The 24,913-nt window shown below is 35.0% G+C and overlaps 1 protein-coding gene across 3 annotated transcripts in view; it reads left to right on the forward strand.

Annotated features, from left to right (window-relative positions):
- Positions 1-24,913, forward strand: part of TASP1 (taspase 1) — a 274,462-nt gene that overhangs the window by 117,753 nt on the left and 131,796 nt on the right. For all 3 annotated transcript variants that reach the window (XM_027840257.1, XM_027840258.1, XM_027840259.1), the window contains exons 9-10: positions 15,191-15,310; positions 23,217-23,295. In XM_027840257.1, the coding sequence (XP_027696058.1) occupies positions 15,191-15,310; positions 23,217-23,295 (199 nt within the window). The remainder of the gene's footprint in view (positions 1-15,190; positions 15,311-23,216; positions 23,296-24,913) is intronic.

The raw sequence follows: 24,913 nt of genomic DNA on the forward strand, positions 1-24,913 counted from the left end.
ACATAAACCTTATAAACCTTATAGGTGATTTAAGACTGCAAGTGAAAAACCTGTTATGACTCTCAATACTTAGAGTAGCAGGTCTAGAATCAGTTCACTTCGGAAAGAAATGTTCATAAATAGAGTCATACCCTTTAACCTCACTGTATTTCTTTAAAAAAAAAAATCCCAAAACAATGCACCTGGGTATACTTATTTGAGTCCTTACCTTCGTATGATTACAGCTATTTAAAAATGGAATGGGGGACACCCTAGATTTATTGGAGGTCTTTTAGCAAAGCCTGAATATCTGTTTGTCACAATTCTTGGTCAGTTAAGGTTTGTATTAGATGACCTCAGAAGCTCTCTTTACCATCTGAGATTCTGTGTTCTGAACTTTTTTTTTTTTGCTGACATTCTCAAGGAGATTTTGTAAGCTATCCTTCTATTTAGTTTCTACTAAATATATCTTATTTCATCAAAACAATAATGTAAGTATTGATATTAAATATAATAATATACCAGCCTTTTGGATATTGGATAAAAATCTCACATTTACCATACTAGGAGTTAAATTAATGTTTATAGTTGACCCCAAAATCTTATGATTCTTAGCACTTTCCTCTTTTCTTCTAATAAACAAAGATATTTTATCATAAATGAGAGGAAAGATATATTGAAGGCTGGTATGTTGGGAAATATTTGAAACATTAGGTCGAAAGACAAAAGTAATGAATGTTTAGTGATGTAAAGATGGTAGATATTCTAAATGACTTTGCTAATAAATTCACTTTTTTGAGCTGCAATTGGAACCAAACTGAAACACATTTTCCATCTGTCAATTTTGTGTTATGTTGCATTTGAGCTTGTTATTGTGTCCTATACTCTGAGGTTACAATCCGTTGAAAAAAATATTCTCTGTGTCAGTGATTTGCCCATCACCATACTGGTTCTAAGTGTCTGGCCTATCCTGTAAGGTCTCTTTTTGGGTCTCCTACTTAGGGGAAAGAAAGCTTTATTTTCTTCATATAAAAGAACAGTAACATAAGTTAGATCTTGTACAAATACTCTGAAAAATCAGTAATTGAGAATTCATGAACCAGTTCTTAAATTTTAAGAGTTCCCAATTCATATTAAAAATTTTCTTCTTAAATGTGACATTTCATGAATTTCTCAACAGGCAGTAATACTCTGAAGCAGCCCTATCATGTTTAACAGTCTTAAAGAAATATTAACATATCCATAAATAAATAGAAGTAAATATCAAGGGGTACAGAGTGCTAAATAGCCAACATTACAGTGAGGAAGATGTCAATTCAAATCCTGTCTGTAATACATACTATGAGACCCTAGGCAAGTCTCCTAACCTCTCATTGTTATGCTGTATACTCACTGGCATACTTTATAAGACTGTATTTTGCAGAACATAGGCTAATATGCATCGAAAGAGAGAATTTCCTCACTCCAAGTTCTCCTAAATACTAACTGATTGTAATCTTATTGATTTGGGATTTCCCAATGATACTGTTCCTAATCCATCTATGGAATATTTATCCTCATTTCTCTATGTTCCCACATGTTCACAATAGGGGGTTTACTCACCGGCAATTCTTGAGAGCTTCCTCCCTCTCTCTTCACATTGTGATGACACTTTTGAAGTACTCTGACTTTCTTCTTGTCGTCTCTAACCACATGAGCAACCCATCTTCTCTTTTTCTCATACACATTGTCTCTGACATCTTTTATTCCTGTTCTTTGAAGTTCTTCATTTGTTGTTTTTTGTCACCTATTCATACCCTCTATTGCACTCCGTGTCATATTAATTTTTAGTTCTTTGGAGACTTGTATTCATTGTCCATTGCCACACTGTACAAACAGTTGAATGTTGTTATTAAAAACATAGGCCTTTGTTTCCATGGGAAATATGGGGTCATTAAAGGAACATGGCAATTTCCCAAAGGTAGTCTAGCCCACTCTTCTCCCACTGTTCAACTCTGTGTTTAATTTATTGTCCATCTGCATTCTATTGGATAAACTCTATAAGTTTTGCATCCAGTGCATGTCATAATCTAGATAATAGACTTTTTCATCCACTTGCTTTTTCCTATGTGGGTGGTCAGACAAAACTCTCACATACATTATTTTGATGCTTCATTGTAGTATGGAAGTAATACTGGAATCTCAAAGACTTATGCCTGAAAAACGTAAGCTCTGTTATGTTGTACTGTGCTGGAAAAGATGTGAGTATTGCCCAGCAATAGATTGGGCCTATTTGCCAAGGACCAGCTCAATTGTGTATGGAGAAGGTCATCACTAATAGTCTGGCCACTTGGTGATTAACTTTTTGGCCTTGTAATCCATAACACAACAACAAAAAAAACCTTTTAAAACAACTCTTATTTCTCCCTCCCTGCAGAAAGAGTGACTGAAAGTGGGTCAAAGTATACTAAGAATTGGTTTTTGCCTATAAAGTTAATTTGACTGTTGGTACTATAAATGTGATGAGATACTTATCCAATTAACAATGAGCTGACATATTATTGTGTAGGATTGGAGGAGGAAAAGGAATTGGGAGAACAATTTGAACTGGGGTAAAAGAATTTGAAGAGGAGTTGGTAAGACATAGTAAGAGATTATGGTAACTTATGGTAAGATCAGGAAATAGAGTTGTCAAGGTTTTTAGGTACTAAAGAGGGAAGAGGAAGTGTGCCAACTCTAGATTTGAAGATATTATGAGTGGTTTGCCATAACAATTCTACACAGCAACCATTAGTAAGTAAGACAAGGACTGAGGATCTCAGTTTTTTTGTAAATATGAAAAACAGAGAGAATTTTACAATATTTTATTTTATAATTCAATAATTTACAGTATTCAGTGTGCAATATTCTTATTCCTGCCATGGGCAAGTGAGTCTTATCTTCACACAAAGTTCAGGGTTGGTTTCCTTCTAGGAAAAAAGATCCAGAGGCCCTGGGAATGTCTCAAAGGTTATCAAAGAGAATGAAGTGCTATTTTAAAATATATTAGATGCTTTCATGTGAGGACAAACAAGAAAAAAAAGGTGAGTAGAAAACCTGACCCTCCTCTAGAGGTGGGGGAGTTCAGGGATATTACGTAGAGAGGAAAGGGAAGAAGAATAACCACTGAATACTTGGAAATAAGAAATAAATAAGACTTTTCCTGGAGAAGAGAAGGGAGCTTTTGCACTTGAAGGAATAATGTTTTAGAGCCACAGGTGCTATCAGGTGAGTGATAATATAGTAAAGGGCAAAAGAATACAAGTAGTGGTCATTAATGACTGTTTGCTCAAAAGTGTTGAGGAATCTATTTTTTTAAATGCTGATAATAATAGGAGACATCTGCTCATTTTCCAGGACATGTTTCTGAGATGTGACAGAGATTCTAAGACATTTCAAATATAATGACTACTATCCACTTCTCATAATTATTGTATATTTATCTTAAGGTCTTTAAAATGAAAAGTAAGGAGAATGGGAGAAAATAACCTCAAATATCCACCGAGCTTTAGACTATACATAATAGTTCCAGTATAGGAAGAGTAACAGTATAGTCACTCAGAAGTTTACAGGAAGCAAAGTCTTTCTTCCCTTCTCCCCCACCAAATTGCCAGTATTAAAACCTATGATGTCAGATGTCTATCTGGACACAAATGTACAGACAGCTGGTAGAGCAATGGATAGAGTACTGGGCTTGGGATCAGAAACAACTGAGCTCAAATCCACCCTTTGCCATTTGCTAGTTACGTGATCCTGAGCAAATCACTTTACCTCTATCTGACTCAGTTTTCTCAACTTTAAAATCATGATCATAATAGTGACTCCCAGAGTTGTTGTAAGGATAAAATGAGGTATTTGTAAAGCATTTAGTACAGTGTCTGGCACACACTAGGCACTTAATAAATCCTTCCTTCCTTTTTTCCTTCCATCCATCCATCCATCCTTTTTTCCTTCCCTCCGCCTTCCTTCCACCCAGACATGAACTAATGATCCTAAAGCTAGGAGAACAATTCAACATCAAGGCAGTGGATTCACTTCAAGAAACATTTATTAAGCACCTACTATGTGCCAATAATTGTACTAGCTGCCGTCTATAGAAAAACAGATGAAAGTGCCACAGAGACTTGATGGGATAAACTGTGACTGGAGCATGGTACCAAGCAAAGTATAATTTATTCAAAAGAAACAGTAAGAAAAGGGGGTGAAATCAGAGCAACATTTTCTATTAAGATATATTGGGGAGGTGGAGCCAGGATGGCTCCTGGTGGTGGTGGGGACTCACTTGAGCTTCTCCCAAACCCCTCCAAGTACCTGTAGAAAGTGAATCTAGACAAATTATAGAGTGGCAGAACCCATGGGAAGATGGGATGAAGCAAATTTCCAGTCTGGGACAACCTTGAAAGTTTACAGGAATGGTTTGTTGCACCAGGCTGAGAGGGAAACAGTCCAACATGGGCCATGCCAGCACAGACCAGGCCCCAGCAAGCCCGAAGCAGGCGTTAGGGGACTGAAGCATGGGCAGCTGTGGCAGTTTCTGGACTTCTCAACCCACAAACACCAAGGACAGTTTGGAGGGTCAGTAGGAAGGGTCTGTCAGACCTGGGTGAGAGAGCAGTGCAGTCTGGTCACTGCCTCAGCACAGCCCCAGGGTAGTGGCAGTTGCAGCAGTGGTGGTAAAGGCTACTTCCGGAGCTCTCAGCCCACACACCCTGATCAGAAGGTGATTATAGGGATCTCTATGCTGTCACCGAGGCAGGATTCTGTTGCTTTGCCCATAATTGGATCTGAGTCGCTGTCCTGGGATGAGGGAGAGCACTGGCATAGTAAAGTTTTTGGCAGCAATGGGGAGGGAACCCTCCTCACTGTTCCAGGGCAGAAAAGAGTGCTTGTGGTCACTCACAGAGCAGAGCACAGACCAGGAGAGGAGTACATACCTCCCCTTAGATCATACCGCCTTGGAAGAACTGAAAACCTACAGGTCCCTAGAAGTATCTCTGAAAACAGCTGCACAAAACCCCTGAAGTTTGGGACAGTACAGACTTCACACTAGAAGCAGAGCCCTACCTTAACAAAGAGTCAAGTAATTGGCTGAGGATATGAACAAACAACAGAAAAAACTAAGACTATAGAAACTTATTCTGGTGACAAAAGGAAAACCAAAACATACAATCAGAAGAAGACAACAAAGTCAAAGCTCCTATACCCAAAGCCTCCAAGAAAAATCTGAATTGGTCTCAGGCTGTGGAAGAGCTCAAAAAGGATTTTGAAAACCAAGTAAGAGAAGTAGAGGAAAAATTGGGAGGAGAAATGAGAGTGATGCAATAAAATCATGAAAAATGAGTCAGCAGCTTGCTAAAGCAGACCCAAAAAATACTGAAGAAAGTAACACCTTAAAAAATAGACTAGACCAAATGGCCAAAAAAAAGGTCCAAAAAGCCAGTGAGGAGAAGAATGCCTTAAAAAGCAGAATTGGCCAAATGGAAAAGGAGGTCCAAAAACTCACTGAAGAAAATGATTCCCTAAAAATTAGAATTGAGCAGATGGAAGCTAATGACTCTATGAGAAATCAAGAAATTATAAAACAAAACCAAAAGAATGGAAAAATAAAAGACAATGTGAAATATTTCATTGGAAAAACAACTGATCTGGAAAATAGATGTTGGACAGATAATTTTAAAATTATTGAACTACCTGCAAGCCATATCAAAAAAAGAGTCTAGACATGATCTTTCAAGAAATTATCAAGGAAAACTGCCCTGATATTTTAGAACCAGAGGATAAAATAGAAATGTAAGGAATCCACCAATCACCTCCTGAAAGAGATCCCTAAAGGAAAACTCCTAGGAATATTATAGCTAAATTCCAGATTTCCCAGGTTAAGGAGAAAATATTGCAAGCAGCCAGAAAGAAACAATTCCAGTATTGTGGAAACACAATCAAGATAACACAAGATTTAGCAACTTCTACATTAAGGGATATCAGAGGGCTTGGAATATGATATTCCAGAGGTCAGAGGAGCTAGAATTAAAACCAAGAATCACCTACCCAGCAAAACTGAGTGTAATCAGTGAAGGTGGAAAATTGATATTCAGTGATGTAGAGGAATTCTTGAGAAGCCAGACCTAAATAGAAAAATTGACTTTTAAATATAAGACTGAAGAGAAGCATGAAAAGGTAAACAGGAAAGAGAAATCATAAGGGACTTACTAAAGTTGAACTGTTTACATTTCTACATGGAAAGATGATATTTGTAACTCATGAGACCTTTCTCAATATTAGGGTAGTTGGAGGGAATATATATAGACAAAGGGCACAGGGTAAGTTGAATATGAAGGGATGATGTCTAAAAAAGAAAAAGTGAGAGGAATGTAGTAGGAGAAAGAGAAAGGTTGAGGTAGAATGGGGTAAATTATCTCACATAAAAGAGGCAAGAAAAAACTTTTACAGTGGAGGGGAAGAGGGGGGAAGTGAGAGAGCATAAGTGAACCTTACTCTCATCAGATTTGGCTTAAAGAGGGAATAACATATACACTCAATTGGGTATGGAAATCTATCTTACCCTAGAGGAAAGTAGGGGGAAAGAAAAGAGGTGGGGTGATAGAAGGGAGGGGTAGATTGGGGGAGGGGATAATCAGAAGCAAACACTTCTAAGGAGGGACAGGGTCAAAAGAGAGAATAGAATAAGTGGAGTGGGGGTGGGATAGGATAGAGGAAAATATAGTTAGTCTCACAACTTAACTATTATGGAAATGTTTTACGTGACTACACATGTATAACTTGTATCAAATTGCTTACCTTCTCAATGAGGGTTGTTGGGGAGGGAGGAAGGGAGAAAATTTGGAACTCAAGTTTTAAAAACAAATGTTAATTGTTTTTTAATGCAACTGTGAAATAAGATACTCAGGCAATGGGGTATAGAAATCTATCTTACCCTACAGGAAAATAGAAGGGGGAGAAGATAAAAGAAGCGGGGACTGATAGAAGGGAGGGCAGATTGAAGGAAGGGGTAATCAGAATGCAGGGGAGGGCAGATATGGGGAGAAAATTTGGAAATCAAAATCTTGTGAAAGTGAATGTTAAAAACTAAAAATAAATTAATTTTTAAAAATTTTAAAAAGATATATTTATTTCAAAAAATTCTTGAGTATTTCTTTCAGAGGAGAGAAATATGATGTAGAGATTGTTTGTATGAAGATTGGAGGAAGAAAAATAAGCAGTATCACTTTTATAATATAATACAGACCACTTGAAGAGAAAGATAAAATGGGGGGATGGAGGGTCTAGAGCTTGGGAAATTAATCAAAAGCCTATCATGGCCAACAGAAAAAAATAAAAATGAGGGATTTCAATTATTTAGACATCTACTTTGGCTCCCTTTCTGTCCAAAATTGAACAGTCAGTAATTTCTCAACTTGCCAATGATAATTTTATCCTTCACAAAGTGGAAGAACCTACAAGGGAAACTCTTATTTTGCATTCGATTCTCACGAACGAGGAGGGACTGTTTATTTGGGTGGAAATGATGACAAACATAAGGGTAGAATTCACCAAAGCTTAAGATTTGAAGTAGAATGAAAGAAAACCTGGGAATGTCTGCCAGGTGGCCTGGATTTTAAAAGAAAATATTGCAAAGTATTCAAAGAAAAGAAAGGTAGAATTCCATGGCCTAAAATTATATAATAACATTAATAGCTAATATGTAGTACTTTAAGATTTGAAAGCTATATCTGTATGTATGTATGTGTGTATGTGTATATATATATATATGTATATATGTATATATTTCTCACTACAATCTTAGAAGATAGGTGCTATTATTATTATCCCAAATTTTACAAATGGGGAAATTGTGGCTGAAAGAGGTTGAGTGACCTGCCTAGGTTCATAAATATAAGAGGCAGGATTTGAACTCATGTCTTCCTGATTTGAAGTATATAACATTCTATCCACTGGACACCTAGGGGAATTCAGTCATTTCAGGAGTAATGGGATGTTTTCAATAGTGAAGTTCTCAAGATGTATAAAAAATTATTCTTTTAAGACAGAAATGGTGGTATTATATGTGGAAACCATTATGGATATTTTGGAAATTTGCTAACCAACTTAGAAATTTTAAAACCAGCTTAGATTGATTTTTAAAGAGAAATGTAATGTTCTACCAGTCAAATTACTAAGGGCATACTTTATTGACCTAGACAAAATAGTAACCAAATTTATTTAGAATTAGAGAACATCTAGAATCTTAAAGAAAATATTGAAGAATAAGTCTGAAATAAAAAGGTATAATGTCACAAGACCTCAAAGTACATTATAAAACAGAATTCATGAATTATTTGGTGAAGGTTAATAGTAACAATAACTGGTTTGTATATAACAGTTTAAGGTTAGCAAAGTGCATGGAGGTTTTCTCTTTTGTCCATATAGCAACCCTCTGAAGTAGGTAGTTCTCTAATTTTACTTTTGAGGAAACTGAGATTAAGTGAATTGCCTACTATTCACCCAGGTAGTAACTCTCTGAGGTAGTATTTGAACTCGTCTTCCTTACTCCAGACCCAGTGCTCTTTTACTTATGCTAGTGGAACATATTAGATAAGAAATAGAAACAAAATTTTTAAAGTATCACAGTGTTTGCTAAATTCACAACTATAATTTATTGAAGGAAGGACTGAGTTTTTGACAAGAACTTCTGAGAGAACTGGAAAGTCAATTGGCACAAATTCAGTTTAGACAAATATCTACTCAAGTCAAATTAGCAAGTATTTATTAAGTGACTATGTGCCAGGCCCTATGCTAATTGCTGGGAATACAATGAAAGACAAATAAAAATACAAAAAAAACCAGTCCATTTGCTCTAGAAACTCACAGTCTATTTTGGGAGAGAACATGCCAACAACTATGTACAAATAAGAAATATACAAGTAAGTTGGAGATAATCTTATATGGAAGGAACAAGTATTGAGGGAGACCTAGAGAAGCTTTTTTGAGAAGATAGAAGTTTAGCTAAGCCATGAAGGAAGCCAGGGAAGCCAGAAGATGGAGGTGAGGAGGAAGAACATTCCAGGTATAGGGTAAGTCACTGAAAATGCACAATTGGAAGGTAGAATATCTTGTGTGAGTAACACAAGGAGTCTAGTGTCACTGGATTGCAGAATATACAGAAGGGTGTAAAGTGTGAGAAGACTGGAAAGTTAGGAATGGGCAGGTTGTGAAGGGCTTTTGAAGCCAAACAGGATTTTATATTTGACTCTAGAAGTACTAGGGAACAACTGGAGTTAATTAAATAGGGGATGATATGATCATGGAAGGGACTGTTATAACTGGTGAAGAGAAAGTAAGAATTGTTCATCTCTTATTTTGCTGCTTTTTTTTCTCTCAAGGTGAATGATGTTTCAATTTGAATGAAGAGAAGAAAAAAGGCTAATGTGGAGTTGATACCCAAAATAGCTAAGTGAGTGTAATAGGATTGAAAGGCATATTTTATTCCAATTTTTTTTAAAGCGTAGATTGAGGTTTGGAAAATATAGACCAGTGTGCTTGATGTTGGTTCCTAGCAAATTTCTAGAATGCATTAAATATATGTGTGCATAAAATTTCCTGGTACTACCCCAATAGAATCCTCCCTTGTGGCAATGAACCTTTAAACAAAATAAACTGACATTGATAATGCCTAACAGCAAATTCCTCTTTTCTGTGATTATAGACAATCTCCTCCTCCTGCTCCTCCTCCTGTTGAATTTAATTATTGCTGAATTTTACAGTGGAAGAGATTGGGAACTAAGGTTGGATCTCCTATATAGATAAATGTTTAGGATACCTAATTGCTAAAGGTTGTATGTTGGCACTTAAAGGTGATTTAACAGTGCTTGTGTCTAGTATTCTCTAGTGGTAGCCTATTGTGAAGCCTAACCATGATGAGCTTTCACCATTGTTTGCACTATCTTATTTGATTCAAGTTATCTTTAGTTATTATATCTAGTATCATCTAAAATTTATTACCAACATTTACTTTTATATTGGGTTACACTGTTCATAGTATATCACCTTAAATTTAGCTAATGTCTATGCTACTGTGGGAGTTGTGATAGTAAGGGTACATTGCTAGTAAGTAAATAGTTAACATTAGGCAAAGTGCTAGGATACATTCAAGAGAAGTCAGGTTAATCAGGGGTATGTATGTGTGTGTGTGTCTACACACAAGTCAATTCTACAAAGGCATTCTCCTGAGTGCTTTGGATACAAGGAAAGGGGAAAAAAAAAGTCCCTGTTCTCATAGAACTCCTGGTGGAATGGGGGAGACAATATGCAAACAATTATGTACAAACAAAATACAGGCATTATAAATTGGAGATAATCTAAGAGGGAAGGTACTAGCATTAAGGTGGATTAGGAAAGACTTCTTGAAGACAGTGGGATTTTACCTGGGATCTCAAGGAAGTCAAGAAAGCCAAGGTGGAAATAAACTGAGAAGAGAATTCCAGGCATAAAGCACAACCAGTGAAAATGCACAAAATCAGGATATGGAGTGTCTTGTTGGAGGAACATCAGGGTTAATGCCACTGGATCACAGAATGGGTAGAGGGAACAAAGATGTATGAGGACTGGAAAGATAGAAATGGGCCAAAATGCAAAGGACTTCAAAAGCTAAACAGATGATCCTGGAGATACTAGGGAGCCACTGGAGTTTATTGAGTGGGGGAGTAACATGTTCAGTCCTTCACTTTAAAATGACCAACTTGATAGCTGAATAGGAGATGACCTGGAGTGGGGAGAGACTTGAGGCAGTGAGACCAACCAGAAGGCTATTGAAATAGTCCAGGCACAAGATGATAAGGGATAAAAAAAAGAGTTTCAAAGAAGAGAAGGGGATTTATGTAAGAGATGTTGAGAAGGTAGAATTGAAAGGGCTTGACAACTAATTGGAAATGGGGGATAAGAGAGAGGAGTTGAAGATGAAATGTTGGTTGAAAGCCTGAGTGACTCAGAGGATTGTGGTATCCTCAACAGAGATAGATAAGTTAGTATGGGGGGCAGCTAGGTGGCACAGTGGATAGAGCACTGGCCCTGAAGTCAGGAAGTCCTGAGTTCAAATCCGGCCTCAGACCAAACACTTGACACTTACTAGCTGTGTGACCCCGGGCAAGTCACTTAACCCCAATTGCCTAAAAATAAAAAATGAAAAAAAAAATAAGCCTGATAAGTTAGTATGAGAGGAAAGTTTTTGGGAAAATACTAGTCCAGTTTTGTACATGTTGAGTTTAAAATGTATACAGAACATCCAGTTTAAGATAAAGCGAGAGTCCTCTTCAGAGCCACAAATGAATCCATAGGAGTTGATGAGATCACTAAGTGAAATAGTATGGAGAGAGGAAAAAAAAGAGGGCTTATGATAGAGCCTTGGACCACACTCATAGTAATCAACCCAGAAGAAAATCTAGCAAAGAAGATTGAGAAGGAGTGGTCAGATAGGCTGGAAGAGAACCAAGAGAAAGCAGGATCATGAAAACCTAGAGAAGAGAAGGTCAAGGAGAAGAGGGTGATTGATAGTGTCAGATATCATAGAGAAGTCAAAAAAGGATGAGATTTGAGAAAAAGCCATTAGATTTGGCGTTTGAAAGATTATTGGCAACTCCGGAATGAGCTGTTTCAGCAAATCGAGATCAGAAGCTAGACTGCAGAGTTAAGAAATGGAGTGAGAGGAAAGGAAGTGGAGGCACTGGTTGTATGTTTAACTCCTTATACATTACTTCATTTGTTGTACCCAGAGAGGTTGGTAAGGTCAACTTCAATCTCCAGTTTAAAGGTGAAGAAGTAGGCTCAGAGAGATTAAGTGATTTAGCCAGAGTCATAGGGAAAGTTAGTGATAGATCTAGAGAAAAAAACCTTGAGTTTCTTAGTTCCCATTTCAGTGTTCTTCTCATGAGAGTGTTTTTAACAAAAAAGGTTTTATATATAACTTATATTTCCTCTAAATGTGAAGTTGAGCACACAATCACTGTAGAAAAATAACTAGAGGTTCATGTATTTGCCTTCCAGTCTCAGATAGGCAATGCATAGTATGTATAAGGCTAGTTTTTATATGTGGTATGTAAACCTTTTCTATTTATACAGCATAAAATTTGAATAGACTCTTTATATGTTGAAAAATCACTGCATATTTTCAACTTAGCAATATTTCATGCTCATACAAACAAGTTTTTTTGAATTCTTTTAACTCAAATGTCAATGTTGTTATTTCTCCCATTTCTTTTCACTTCATAAAAATGTTTATTTAAATATTACTTTGTCATTCTTAGATTTGCTTTGCAATGAGTTAATGAAATATTTATTGAATATGAAATTTTCTTGATTTGTGCAGGTGTTTTAGATACTTGGATAGTTTAGCTTAATTTGGAACAATATTCTTCCTTAAATTGATTTCTTTGCCTATTTTATCTCTCAACAGAGCTACAGTAAATTTATCATTGTACAATCCATTTGTATTGATCTGCTTTTAAAAAAAATAGTAATTGCATGTAGCCCTGAAGTACACCCAAGAGGAATGTTGTTGTCATGGTGGTGGTGCATCAGAAAGAGCACTCAATCTGGATGCAGTAGGGTCTGGCTTCAGAAACTGCATGGGTCACTACCTTTATGACCTTGGCAAGTCACTTAATATTTCAGTGCCTCAGTTTCCTCCTCTACAATATGGAGAGTGGTAGTGAGGGTGGGGAGAGATAACTTGATTTCTAAGATCATTTCATACTGTAAACCCATTGTCCTGTGATCTTTTTTAAGTGGTAAAATTTTTATCATGATTTATAAGTTGTCAGAAAAGTTATTCCAAGATGAAAAAATGGCTTAGATATATAGAGCATGACACACCATAATGTTTTTTACCATAAAGATAATGAAAAATGAAGCTCAGCCAGTAAAGATGATAGGGAATTCTGTATTCAAAAGAAGGTTGTACCTATGAAAAAGTCAAAAAAACAAACTTGTATTTACCTGAGCAATGAGATGACAGTTGATGGTTCCCAACAGTTTTTTTCTTCAAAATCCTTTCATGCACAACAACAAAAAGAAGTATTGAATCCTGGTAATTTAACATGATATTCATAGTATTTTGCAATTATTTATTGTTTAGCCCAATTCTTATTGTTTAAGAGTTTTGGTGTGAACCCCTTGAACATCGTTGCAGACCCCTTTAAATGGGAAACACTGGGTTAGGGATTCAGGTGTTACTTCCCAAAGAAGGCATGTCTCAAAACCCTAGTTCTGGAGAGGTTACTCATCTACACAAATAGTTTCTGGGCCATAATGTTGACATTGCTGGTGGAACTTTCTTATGTTTCAACATGATTATGTTTCTTAATGAAAGTAAAATTTTATTTATGACTAATAAATAATCTAATACCTCTAGAAAATGAAATGAAGATTAAATAACTGCCTTTCTTCCCCCAAATTATTCTCTTAGTCTGAAACTACAGATTCAGGGCTGGAAAATTATGTTTCTCTATGTTTTAGGCTTGGATTTATATGACTGCATAGACCAACCATTTTTTTTTTTGCATTTTTTTTGGTGAGGCGACTGAGGTTAAGTGACTTGCCCAGGGTCACACAGCTAGTAAGTGTCAAGTATCTGAAGTCAAATTTGAACTCAAGACCAACCATTTTTAACTTGGGTGCAGAAGAGGTTATAAAAATTACTAGATGGATGCCTTGATTCAATCTATGTTTATTCTGAGTACTTAACAGCTTCAACGTTTGGGAGAAAAGTCAGAAGGAGAAATCATCTTTTGGTGATTTGAAGGAGGTTCTAGCAGGTCTTAGGTTATCCAGAGACTTATGTAATCTTCTGATTTAGTAATTGCTTGTTCCATTTACTTTGATTTGTTAGTCTTTTTTTTTCTTGTATTTGTCCCAGGACCACTGATATTTATCTATGGGTATACCAACTAGCTGCGCTTAATCTTTTACTTTGCTAATATTAACTGTTGCTCAAAAAAAAAACCCACCACTAGATTTATATTTTTGTCATTGTATCTTGAAACTTTATTACTTTAGCTATATTGTCTCTTTACTCCTTTGTTTTTAAGAAGTAAGCTACCTCTTTCTATGTTTAGTCAAACTTTTGTTTTAGAAATACTTATATTTTTGTGGACTTTAAAAATTTTTTCCTTTCTCCCTCTGCAGTTTTGGGGAAGGATTAGGCTTATTATTACTTATCTAAAGTCATTAAAGGTACTTGTAACTTTTTTATTTTTGTAGGGCTTTTTCAAAGTGTATTGATATTCATTGATGATCTCACTGCTTGACTAAAGATTTGAAAGTTGTTTTATCGGTGATAAATGAACAATTCCAACTATCTGCTAAAAAGTGATGGAAGATTCTATAACTGGTTGTCTTACCAAAATCATTCTCCTGGTGTAAAGATTGATAGCATGTTTGATTTCTATTAGTATGTAACTGAGATATAAAATTTTACATACCTGAAACAGACTTTAGTATTGTAGGGTATTATTTAGCGTGTTCCTTAAACCATACATCTTCACCTCAGTTAAATGGAAAATTCAATTAAGTTAAAATTCAGGTTTTCTTTGTAGTCTGTTGCATTATTGTTGCAGTTTGTTACATTTTATTAATTATCCTTAATTTTAATTAACAACACCAATAACTGGGATCATAGGATCATAATAATTGGAAGAGAGCTATAGAACTGGAAATTATGTTAGAAGTTATCTAGTCCAACCCTACCATTACATTTTACAAATGAGAAAAGTGAGACTTGGAGACATAAAATAATTTGATCAAGATTGTACAGGTAGTAAAGTGGCAAAGACAGACTATGAATCTATTTCCTCTGACTTCAAAGTCACTGTTCCTTGCACTTTGCTATTGTACAGTAATCTCTGTGAACTGTTTTTCATATTGCTCTCTAATGCTAAGGCTAATGATCCTTTCAACTGAGAAAAATGAAACATTTAAATGTAACTAATTTATTTAGCATTTTTGGATAGTAATTAAGTTTCACTTAAAGTATATTTAAATGCGCTGTTTAAAATATGAGTTAACTTTAAGAAGTTGCTAAATGTTCTTTTTATGGGTTAGCTTTCATTTGGTTAGTGAACATTTTACAAAATATTTGTATAGTATTATGAACTAATATCATGTTTAATTATTTTGTTACTTTGTTTGATATTTGTGTATTATGCAGGAAAATGACTCAGGAACTTTGGATACAGTTGGTGCAGTAGTTGTTGATCAAGAAGGAAATGTTGCTGCTGCTGTCTCCAGTGGAGGTCTAGCTTTGAAACATCCTGGGAGAGTTGGTCAGGTAATCGATTGTATAAATTACAAACAAATCTTATAAATAAAGACATGAAATTACCTGCTTATATTTTTAAAAATATTAATCCAGATGTGGAAAAATTTTTTTAAGTTCTTTAGCTTTTATCCAGTACATATATACTAGACTAAGTTCCATAATAGAAGAAACTGTACAGTGTTTTTCTTTGTACTTCCCAGAATATCTTCCTAGCACAATGCCTTGAAATAATCATTCAGTAAACAGGTGTCAAATTAATTTGAAATGTGTCAATAACCAATGCTATTATGGGATTGGAGAGTTAGCATGGTGTAATGGGGAAAAAATGAGGAGAAGTTGTCTTAATCTTTTTTATGTCATAATCTTCTTTGTCAGTTTGGTGAAATGTGTAGTCCTCTTTTCAGCATATTAAATATATAAAATAAAACACATTGGATTTTATGATATTGAAATACTATTATCCAAGTACATATATTTTTGTGACTTTCACGGATCTCAAGTTAAGAGCCCCTGGTTTAGGACTTGGCATCAGAAGCAGCATCTTCCCTATGAAAATATTTTGTAAACCTTAACCCCTGTATAAATATGTTGTTAATGTTACAATAATAATGTTGATATTTTATAAAATTATCTCTTTTATTAATAGTATTTCTTTGACCTGGTTCTATATAGGATATCCCAAGGACTTTTCATAGACCTCAGACAGGATTGGTTAAATGGTAAATAGACTATAAATACCTGAATCTAGCAGTCACATTTAAAAATTTTTTTTTTAATATTTTATTTTTTCCTAATTACATGTAAAAGCAATTCTTAACAATGTTTTAAAAAAAATTTTGAGTTCCAAATTCTTTCACTCTCTCCCTGTCCCCCTCATTGAAAAGGCAAACAATTTGATATTGGTTATACATGTGTAGTCATACAAAACATTTCCATGTTAGTCATGTTGTGAAAGAAAACAGATACAAACAAACCCAAAGAAAAATAAAGTTTTTAAAAAAGTGTTCTTCCATCTGTATTCAATTCCATCAATTCTTTTGCTGAGGATGGATAACATTTTTCATCACAAGTCTTTCAGACTTGTCTTGGATCATTGTATTGCTGAGAATAGCTAAGTCATTCACAGTTGATCATTGCTGTTATTGTGTACAACATTCTCCTGGTTCTGCTCATTTCACTTTGTATTAGTTCAAGTAAGTCTTTGCAGGTTTTTCTGAGAGCATCCTTCTCATCATTTCTTATAGCATAATAGTATTCCATCACAATCATATATCACAACTTCTTCAGCCATTTCCTAAGTGATTGACATGCCCTCAATTTCCAGTTCTTTGCCAGCAGAAAAGAACTAGCAGCCACACTTTAAAGAAGATACTGATGAGCTAGAAAGTATCTGTAAAAGGGCAACTACAATGGTGAAGGGTGTAGAGATCAGTCAACACGAGAATTTGTTAAAAGTATTAGGTATATTTAGCTTGGAAAAGAGAAATTTAGGGGGATGTAGGAGAATAAGAGCAGCTAGATGGGCTCAGTGGATAGAACATGGGCTTGAAGTCAGGAAGACCTGAGTTCAAATCTGGCCTCAGATGCTTACTAGCTGTGACTTTGGCCAAGTCAGTTAACTTCTGTTTGCCTTAATCCTGTGGAGAAGGAAATGGCCAACCATTCCAGTGTCTTTGCCAAGAAAACCCCATGGACAGTATGGTCCATGGGGTCATGAAGAGTCAGACATGACTGAGTGACTGAACAACAATAGAAGGGTGACAGGATAACTGTTATCAAGTATTTGAAGAGTTATTTCATGCGTAAGGAAATAGACTTGTGCTGGTTGAGCATGGGGATAAAACTAGTAGAATTAAGTGTTATTTTAAAAAAAAGTCAAGGTTTCCCTGATATAAGGAAAAACTTCCTAACAATTAGAGATCTCTCAAAGTGAAATGAGTTCCTCAGGAGGCATTCCAGCCATCTTCTCTTTCTGCTCTGAAGAGTATTCAAAGTAAGAGTCTGTTCCTCCTCACCAGAAGTCAATTTTTTCCTTATTGAATAATTATTTCCTTAGATATCTTCCCCAACATATACTTGAAACAAACACCCATAGCCCCCCACTTCTCTACTGAGAGGAGGGACGTATATATCCCCCTCTTTTTTTTTGGAACTAAGATTGTTCATTGCATTTAATCAGATTTCAATTGCCTTGTATCTTTTTTTTAATTTACATTATTGAAATTACTGTGTATATTGTTTTCTTTGGCCTCTTTTTTCCCCTCTTTATCATTTCATTCAGATCTTTCCATGTTTCTCTGAATATCTCACATTAATCATTTCTTTCAGCATAGTATGTTCCAATCCATTAATACCACTAATACAAAATTTTCAGTGATTATCCAATCACCTGGTATCCACATTGTATCTAGTTGTCTGCTACCACAAAGAAGGCCTCTAATGAAGATTTTGGTATAAATGGAGCTTTATATTGACCATCTTTGAGTATGTACTTTCAGTGGGAATCTTCAAGTGAAATCCAGATATGAACTTATTTGTACTATGGATTCTTAATCAGGTTTGAGCTGCATTAAAGACCCTCAGATGCTCCTTCTTATTCTGAGATTCTGCAATTGATTTTCCTTCTATAGTAAACTTTTCACAATCCCTCTTAAATCTAATGCTTTCCCTCTTAGTTATTTCCTATTTATTCTGTATACAGCTTGTTTGTACAAAGTTGTTTGCCTGCTGTTTCTCCCACTAGACTGTATGACTGACTCAAGGTCAGGAGTATCTTTTGTCTATCTTTGTATCCCTAGCACAGTGTCTGGCACATAGTAGCTACTCAACAAATGCTTATTGACTGACTGACTAACTGGTGAACTGGATGGAAAGGGAAGGAATGCACCAAGCTGTATTTCTTTTATCCTAGTATGAAAGATTTGCTTTCATTCCTTCTCTTCTACAATATCCCAGCCATGCAGAAGAGGAACAAGTCAAAACAACATATAAAAGACACAAAGTTTAGAAACATAAGTTTTAAGAGTATGTGTATATGTGTGAAACTTTCCTTTTTAACCCTGTTGGGTTCCAAATAGACCTTTGGGATCTTTATATTTTCCCCCATTACTCAGAGTTCAATTTTGGAAGGAACTAATTTTAAAAGTGTTGTGAAAGTATAAAAATTTCATATGAAGCAATATTAAGGGGAAAATACTACAGGAAAGTTGGTTAAAATCTGTTATTCACAGAAAGATGGAAACATAATATTAGTTTATAATTGAATTTTGTGAGATGTCTAAAATGAAGTGCTTGAGTAATAGGGGAAGGCATGTATTTTTACTGATTTATTAAGTTATATGTGGTAGAAATTGTTATTTTGCACAGACTTTCTAGAGTCATAAAATGTTATTGGTATCTAAGAGATCATTCAAACTCTCAGGTTTCTTCTTGAAGAAAGTATTTATGATTTATTATTGTGAGATTTCTTAGTATTATATGAGCCTCTGCCCTCATATATTCCTTAATCCTGAAACATATGTTCCAATGTATTTTTCATCATCCCCTGTCTAGTCAAGTCAGCAAACATTTATTATGGTCTTACTATGTGGCAATTACCATGCTAAATGCTGGGAATGAAAACACAAGTCAAGATAAAGTCTTTGTCCTTAGGGAGCTTACATTCTAAATGGGGAAAGATAATGCCAAAAAAAAGGAAGCAGAAAAGTAGAGGTGAGGAGATGAGGAAGAATGAACAAGGGAATGGTGGATCCATGAAAGAAATGGGGAGAATCAGAGTCTATATCCCAAAGAAGAATATAGGAGTGAGCCTGGCTGGCCTGGATAATTTCCTTAAAAAGGAGACTCCAGAAGCAGTTTTCCAGTCAAAAGAAGGGGTCGCAGGGATGTGACCTTCTAGGGTGAGAAGGCTGCTGGCTTCTGGTGTAGAAAAAAATCAGGAACAGAGACTGAGAAGAAATTTTTATTTTGAATTCCAGTCAGTGAGTATCATGCTATATTTTGATTTGACTTAAAGGAATTTGTTAAATTCTTTGTATATTTTCTCACTGTCTTCATCTTTTGTAACAGGTTACTGAATAAGCTAAATTCTTCATGATGCTTATTTTGCTTATACTGATCATGAATACTGTAGGGCAAGATGACCAAATACTCCATGACTTGCTGTCTCTTGTTACTTTGGAGCACAAAACATATTCAACATTTTATTACCCTATGTCAGCTTCACTTTGTTCCTTGAAGGGGAAAATTCAGGGAAGTCTCATTTCTAGTTCAGGCCCAAGTCTTCTTCAGTGTAGGTGACCATTTGAGAGGGCCTTTTGAATCTAGAACTTCTAAATTTACAAGGAAGTACAGGTACCCTAATATGTAAGCTCTGAAATAATACTGACATTCTAAAAGTCCTTATATCAGCATTTCCCAGATTGAGTAAGTCTCATGAGTTGTTTTTTTTTTAAAGGTGAAAAGCCTGTTAAGACCCTCAGTCCTTTGGGAGTGGGCTTAGATTTAATTCAGTGTCAAAAGAAATGTTCATAGGCTTTTCACATATGTCTTTTGACCCCACAGAAGTTTTTAAAAACTTTGTAAGCAATCTACCTAAGTCCACTCATTTGGGTTTCTATTACCTTCCTTTAGGCTATTAGGGCTATCTAAAAGTGAGGTGGGGTACATTCTAGAACATGGTAACTTTCCCCTCACTTTTAGAAAAGCCTAGATGCGCTTTATTAGATATGTTGCAGATTGGATTCTTGTTCAGTTAAGGATTGCACTAGATGGTCTCAGAGGTCCCTTCCTGCACTAAGATCTCTTGATTATAGGGTAGATATCTTCTTTTATTTGAAAGGATCTTGAACCAGTTCTTTTTCATTTCCAGGAGTCAGGAATTGACTTAGTAAAACAATTTGGGGTGGGTTTTTTTTTGAAGTTTATAATAATATATATTTTACTTGTAGTTCCAAAGTTGTTTTAGACTTCTCTTTTTCACAGTCTGTTAAACATAAGGCATTTCTTTGTATTCTCAATTTGCTATGTCATTGAAATCTAAACATAGTTGATTTCATATAAAAATATAACTTCATCCTGCTGGTTATTAACTTTTTGAACACAATGTGATCTCATACATGGAGAATATATTTGGGATGACAGAAACTCCCTTTCTAGCTCAGTTTTCAGTTTATAGTCATAGAAAACCTACTGCTTTTCCTACATTGTAAAAAAAAAATGATAATTAATTTCTGGCTTTTATTTGGAGATTTGTGAAGATTCATGACCTCACTGAAGTGAAATGCTTTCAACTTCATTTAATCATGGTTTAATGAGATACCATTAGTATTTTCCCACATAATAGCATTATGTATTTGTTAAGTTTTGAGTCAGAAAGACTTAAAAAGCATATTAAATGTATCTAGATCAGGGTTTAGGTGCTTTGGCAGAGCAGGATAGTGAAAATTACAAAGAAACCTAGTCATTTAATCAGTTTTCATTCTTTTTCATTTTGAAATTTCTTTTGGTTCAACATTTATGACAAAACATGATTCTGGGGTATTCTTGTATGAATAGATAATCTGGATATTATTCTGCCATGATGCTTGGAATTCCATTAAAAAATTAATCTTAAACTGATTGAATATAATATATTGTGTATATATTGCGGGGGGGGGTTAAATTTGGAGGATTTACAAATTGAGAGAGTTGGAAGATTAGTAGGGTTCAGAGAAAAATAGTGGAAATGTTGAAAAGATAGATAAGTGAAATTTGTGACCTAATATGTAGCAAATTGTCTTAAAAATATGAAAAATTATCATTGGATTGTAAGTAAAGGAGAAGTAGAATTAAATTAAAATTCAACGTTAAATGTAAGGATGAAGTTCTTATTTATGTCTTGAAAAAGGAGATTGTTAAAATATTCTTTGGGACTGAAGACTCACACAAGACTAGTTGTTTAAAAAACCATTTATAGTTCAAGTACTTAGTTTTTCTAAATACATTAAGATTTACTTGTGCCTCATTTAAAAGATATTATTCAGATACATTTAACTTCAAAAATATTTAATTTATCTTACTTTGTTTTTTCTTTTATTTTTTCAGTGCTATGCCATTGATTTTGCTCTAGTTTCTTACTTTGATATTATATTATTTTTGTTAATAATTTCTTTAACCTTCTTGACACAACCAGCAATGAAGAAACTGTTGTGCTACTCAGTTATGATTATTCTTTCTCACTTGATATACGGAGGTGGATGGGAGAGAGGAAGCCTCTGACTCTGCTGTGCCATCAGCTCAGCCCACCTAATTTCATACAGTTACGATTGCAGCCACCTGTGATTGAGTTCCTGTAGGATTGATATAAATGGATGGGCATATACTCAGAAACAAAATGGAAAAGATATTAGTAAATAGACACTTTTTTGATAAATTAAGTTTCTTCAAGTCTTGGAAGCAACAACATTTAGTATTCTTTTGAATGGTCTGAAGGAAAGTGCCCCCTGAATTGCCAGTCTTTAAGTAATGAACATTTTCTAGATCTTATTAAACTGTGTCAGTGACAGGAAGGGAGCAGAGTAACTTCATTATGTTCATGATGAAACATTTGGTGAACCATAATCCACACTATACTTATGGTCATCAGTTATGATTTAGGAAAAGGATCTAGAAGTTATCATGGGTTATTCTCTGAAAAGATCAACCTGTTGACTAAAAAGCAACTTTAATTTTACTCTCCTTATAAATGAATTATGTAAGGAACAGTGTTGGAAAGAGAGCAATTATTATCATGTTCTTATACAAAACTTTGATATCCTATATATTCTTAATTGTTTGATGCTCAATAATATTTTTTTCCATGGCAGTGAAAAGGTAGCTTGGTATAGTCTAAGTGGACTTGGAGCAAGATGATCTGAATTTGAACCCTACTTATGTTGCTATGTTGTACTTGTCGTACTATATTGCTATGTTACACTTCTCTACACCTCAGTTTCTGCTTATGTAAAATGGAGGCACTGAAGATCTCTAAGTTCCCTTACAGTTCAAAATCTATAGTAGATTAATAAATGCTTGACAAAGCAGTTACTAAGTACTAAGGATGTACTAAGTCCTATTTTAAGCCCTGGGGCTACAAATAGAAAACTAAGACAATCCTTTTTTTTCAAGGAACTCATATTTCAATGTTCAGGGGAGGGGACAAACCACATAGGGATCTCAGCTGCACATTAGATGGAAAGGGCCGGGTGGTCTTTATGGGCATAGGGACAAAGCAGATAATGATATATCTGCTTTAATGTCATTTCCGTCCTTAGACAGCAACAAGGATTTTGGTGAGAACTTTCTTTTCCAGGTCGTTAGTAGCTATTGCTGCTGAGGAGAAATGACTGCAGCACTTCCAAAGGAAATTGACAGGTCATTAGTTATTCGTTAAATTCTTATAGAACTGATTTTAGTCAGAACTTGGGTATAGTTCTGACTCCTGTAATTTTGTAAACTTACAATAAACCTGGAAAAGGCCCACAAAGTGATAGCTCTGATGATAAAGGAGATAGATAAATTCCTAATTTAGTTTATCTTAAGAAAAAAAAATAGTATTCTCCATTTAAGGGAGACTAATACTGACAGGAGAAATGAACTGTACTTGTGTTGTTTTTTGAATAATTTATAGATTAGAGATCCAGACTATTCAAGTATGTGCATTTCTTAAATTAGTTCTTAGAATGGTTCTGGCCAGGTATTTTACAGTGCATGTTGTTATCACTAGGTATTGTTAGTTACAGAAAATATTCTAAATAATATAACCAAGTTCTTTTCAGATGAGTATATCCCCACTCTTCCTGCCCCCCCCATTAAACTGTTGAAGACTCATAGTTAATTATAACTTTAGAAATTCAAATGCATCTTTTTTCTTTTTCTTTTTTTTTTTTTGCTCTAGGCTGCTCTTTATGGATGTGGTTGTTGGGCTGAAAATACTGGAGTTCAAAATCCTTACTCCACAGCTGTGAGTACCTCAGGTATTTGCTGCTTTCATGACCATTTTTCCTTGTTATTCAACTTTGTCTATTTAAATGACTGAAACAGATTTATTTTTGTATTAAGGATTGGGTAATGCAGAGAGACTGGAATTGAATCATGCATATTGCACATAAGCTTGCCAGAGACTGATGGCCTTTTAAGGGTCACTGAGTTTCACACAGGTTAAAACTTCCAAGATTAGATTCCTTCACCCCTCTTAGCAACCTTAATTTTCTTTCAAATGTGCATAATAGAAAGTGGAATAGAATTTTATTGACCTTACACTCCTTTTTGTGTAACAATTCAATTGATAGTGTCATATGTTAGATAGAAAGTTATTTTAAAAGTGACAATCTGTTACAAAAGTGAGTAGCAGATTTCCTGAGGAAATTATTTGAGTTGAAGATTGTTTTAGTGTTGAACATATGATTCCTTGAATGATGAAGACAGCAACTATTGCTGAAATTCCATTTTTTTTCATAGACTATGGGAAACTTTTAAACAGAAGTTAAAAAAACCCCAGAAAATCTGCATGATATAAGTGAATATAATAAAGTAAAAAAGTAAAAGAAAAAACAAGCAAAAAAGGTAAAGTATAAAATAATAAAAGATAAAGTAAAAAATACAAACAACTTCTAAGTTAGCAAATTGTTGGTATCTAAATTCATATTTGATAAATACTTTTGTCTTGTGTTAATAATAAAGAAATCTTTGCTATTATTGCTATCCCGGATTATTATGACATTCCAGAAAACTTCATTTTGGATTAATGAGTAATTGATAAGCTTAGTTAATTTGATCAGTTTTACTGAAAATTTGACAAACTGAGCAGTCTTGAAGTGAAGATTTCTTTTGAGAATCTCATTGATTCTTCTGAAGATTTTTTTTTAGGACATTTAGGTGTGGAGTGTGGTATAGTTGAGGGTGTATTAGACTTAGTAGGGGATAGGAGACCTTTAAGTTTTATTCCTAATTTTACCATTGTGTGACTTTACCCAAATCATTAATTGCTTATATTTTTAATTTCCTTCTCTAGATCACAAGAGGCTAGTACTACTTTGCAATTTTAGCAAAATTGTTATGAGGACCACAGGAAAGAATATGTTGTGATTGAAATTTAACAAAAGAGTAAATTGAGGTGATTCTTTGAACAAGATAACATGTATTAACAGGGGCTTGCAGCCTATCAGAAAATAGATCAGTGGCTTGTGTCCATTTATGCCAAAGACCCTGAGCAGACAGACAGCTTCCCTTTTATAGATTTTGGGGAGTACAGGGCAAAGAATGCCATGGTAAATGGCATCATGGGCTTGAGGTCAACATGACTGGTTACAGTGCTGAGGTGCAGTGAACAACATGATTGGTTGGAAGTTTGGTAATGAGGGCTAGCAGTTAACCTCTTTCCTTCCTTCTTTCCTTATGAGACTGAGAAGTGCTCATTATTTGAGTGCAGCTGCAAGGTTTAGAGATAATGGACCAGACCCCTCCTACAGCAAACCAGACATCCTTGAAAAATAGCTTGGTAGTGGGAAGAGACTAGGCCTGACTCCCTTGAATTCACACATATCCCCCAAAGTCAGTTACATTCCTTGAGGTCAGAATAGATCAGTGATTTGC

Source organism: Vombatus ursinus, unplaced genomic scaffold (genome assembly GCF_900497805.2).
Source record: "Vombatus ursinus unplaced genomic scaffold, bare-nosed wombat genome assembly UNPS02014841.1, whole genome shotgun sequence".
In the NCBI taxonomy this organism is placed as follows: Eukaryota; Metazoa; Chordata; class Mammalia; order Diprotodontia; family Vombatidae; genus Vombatus; species Vombatus ursinus.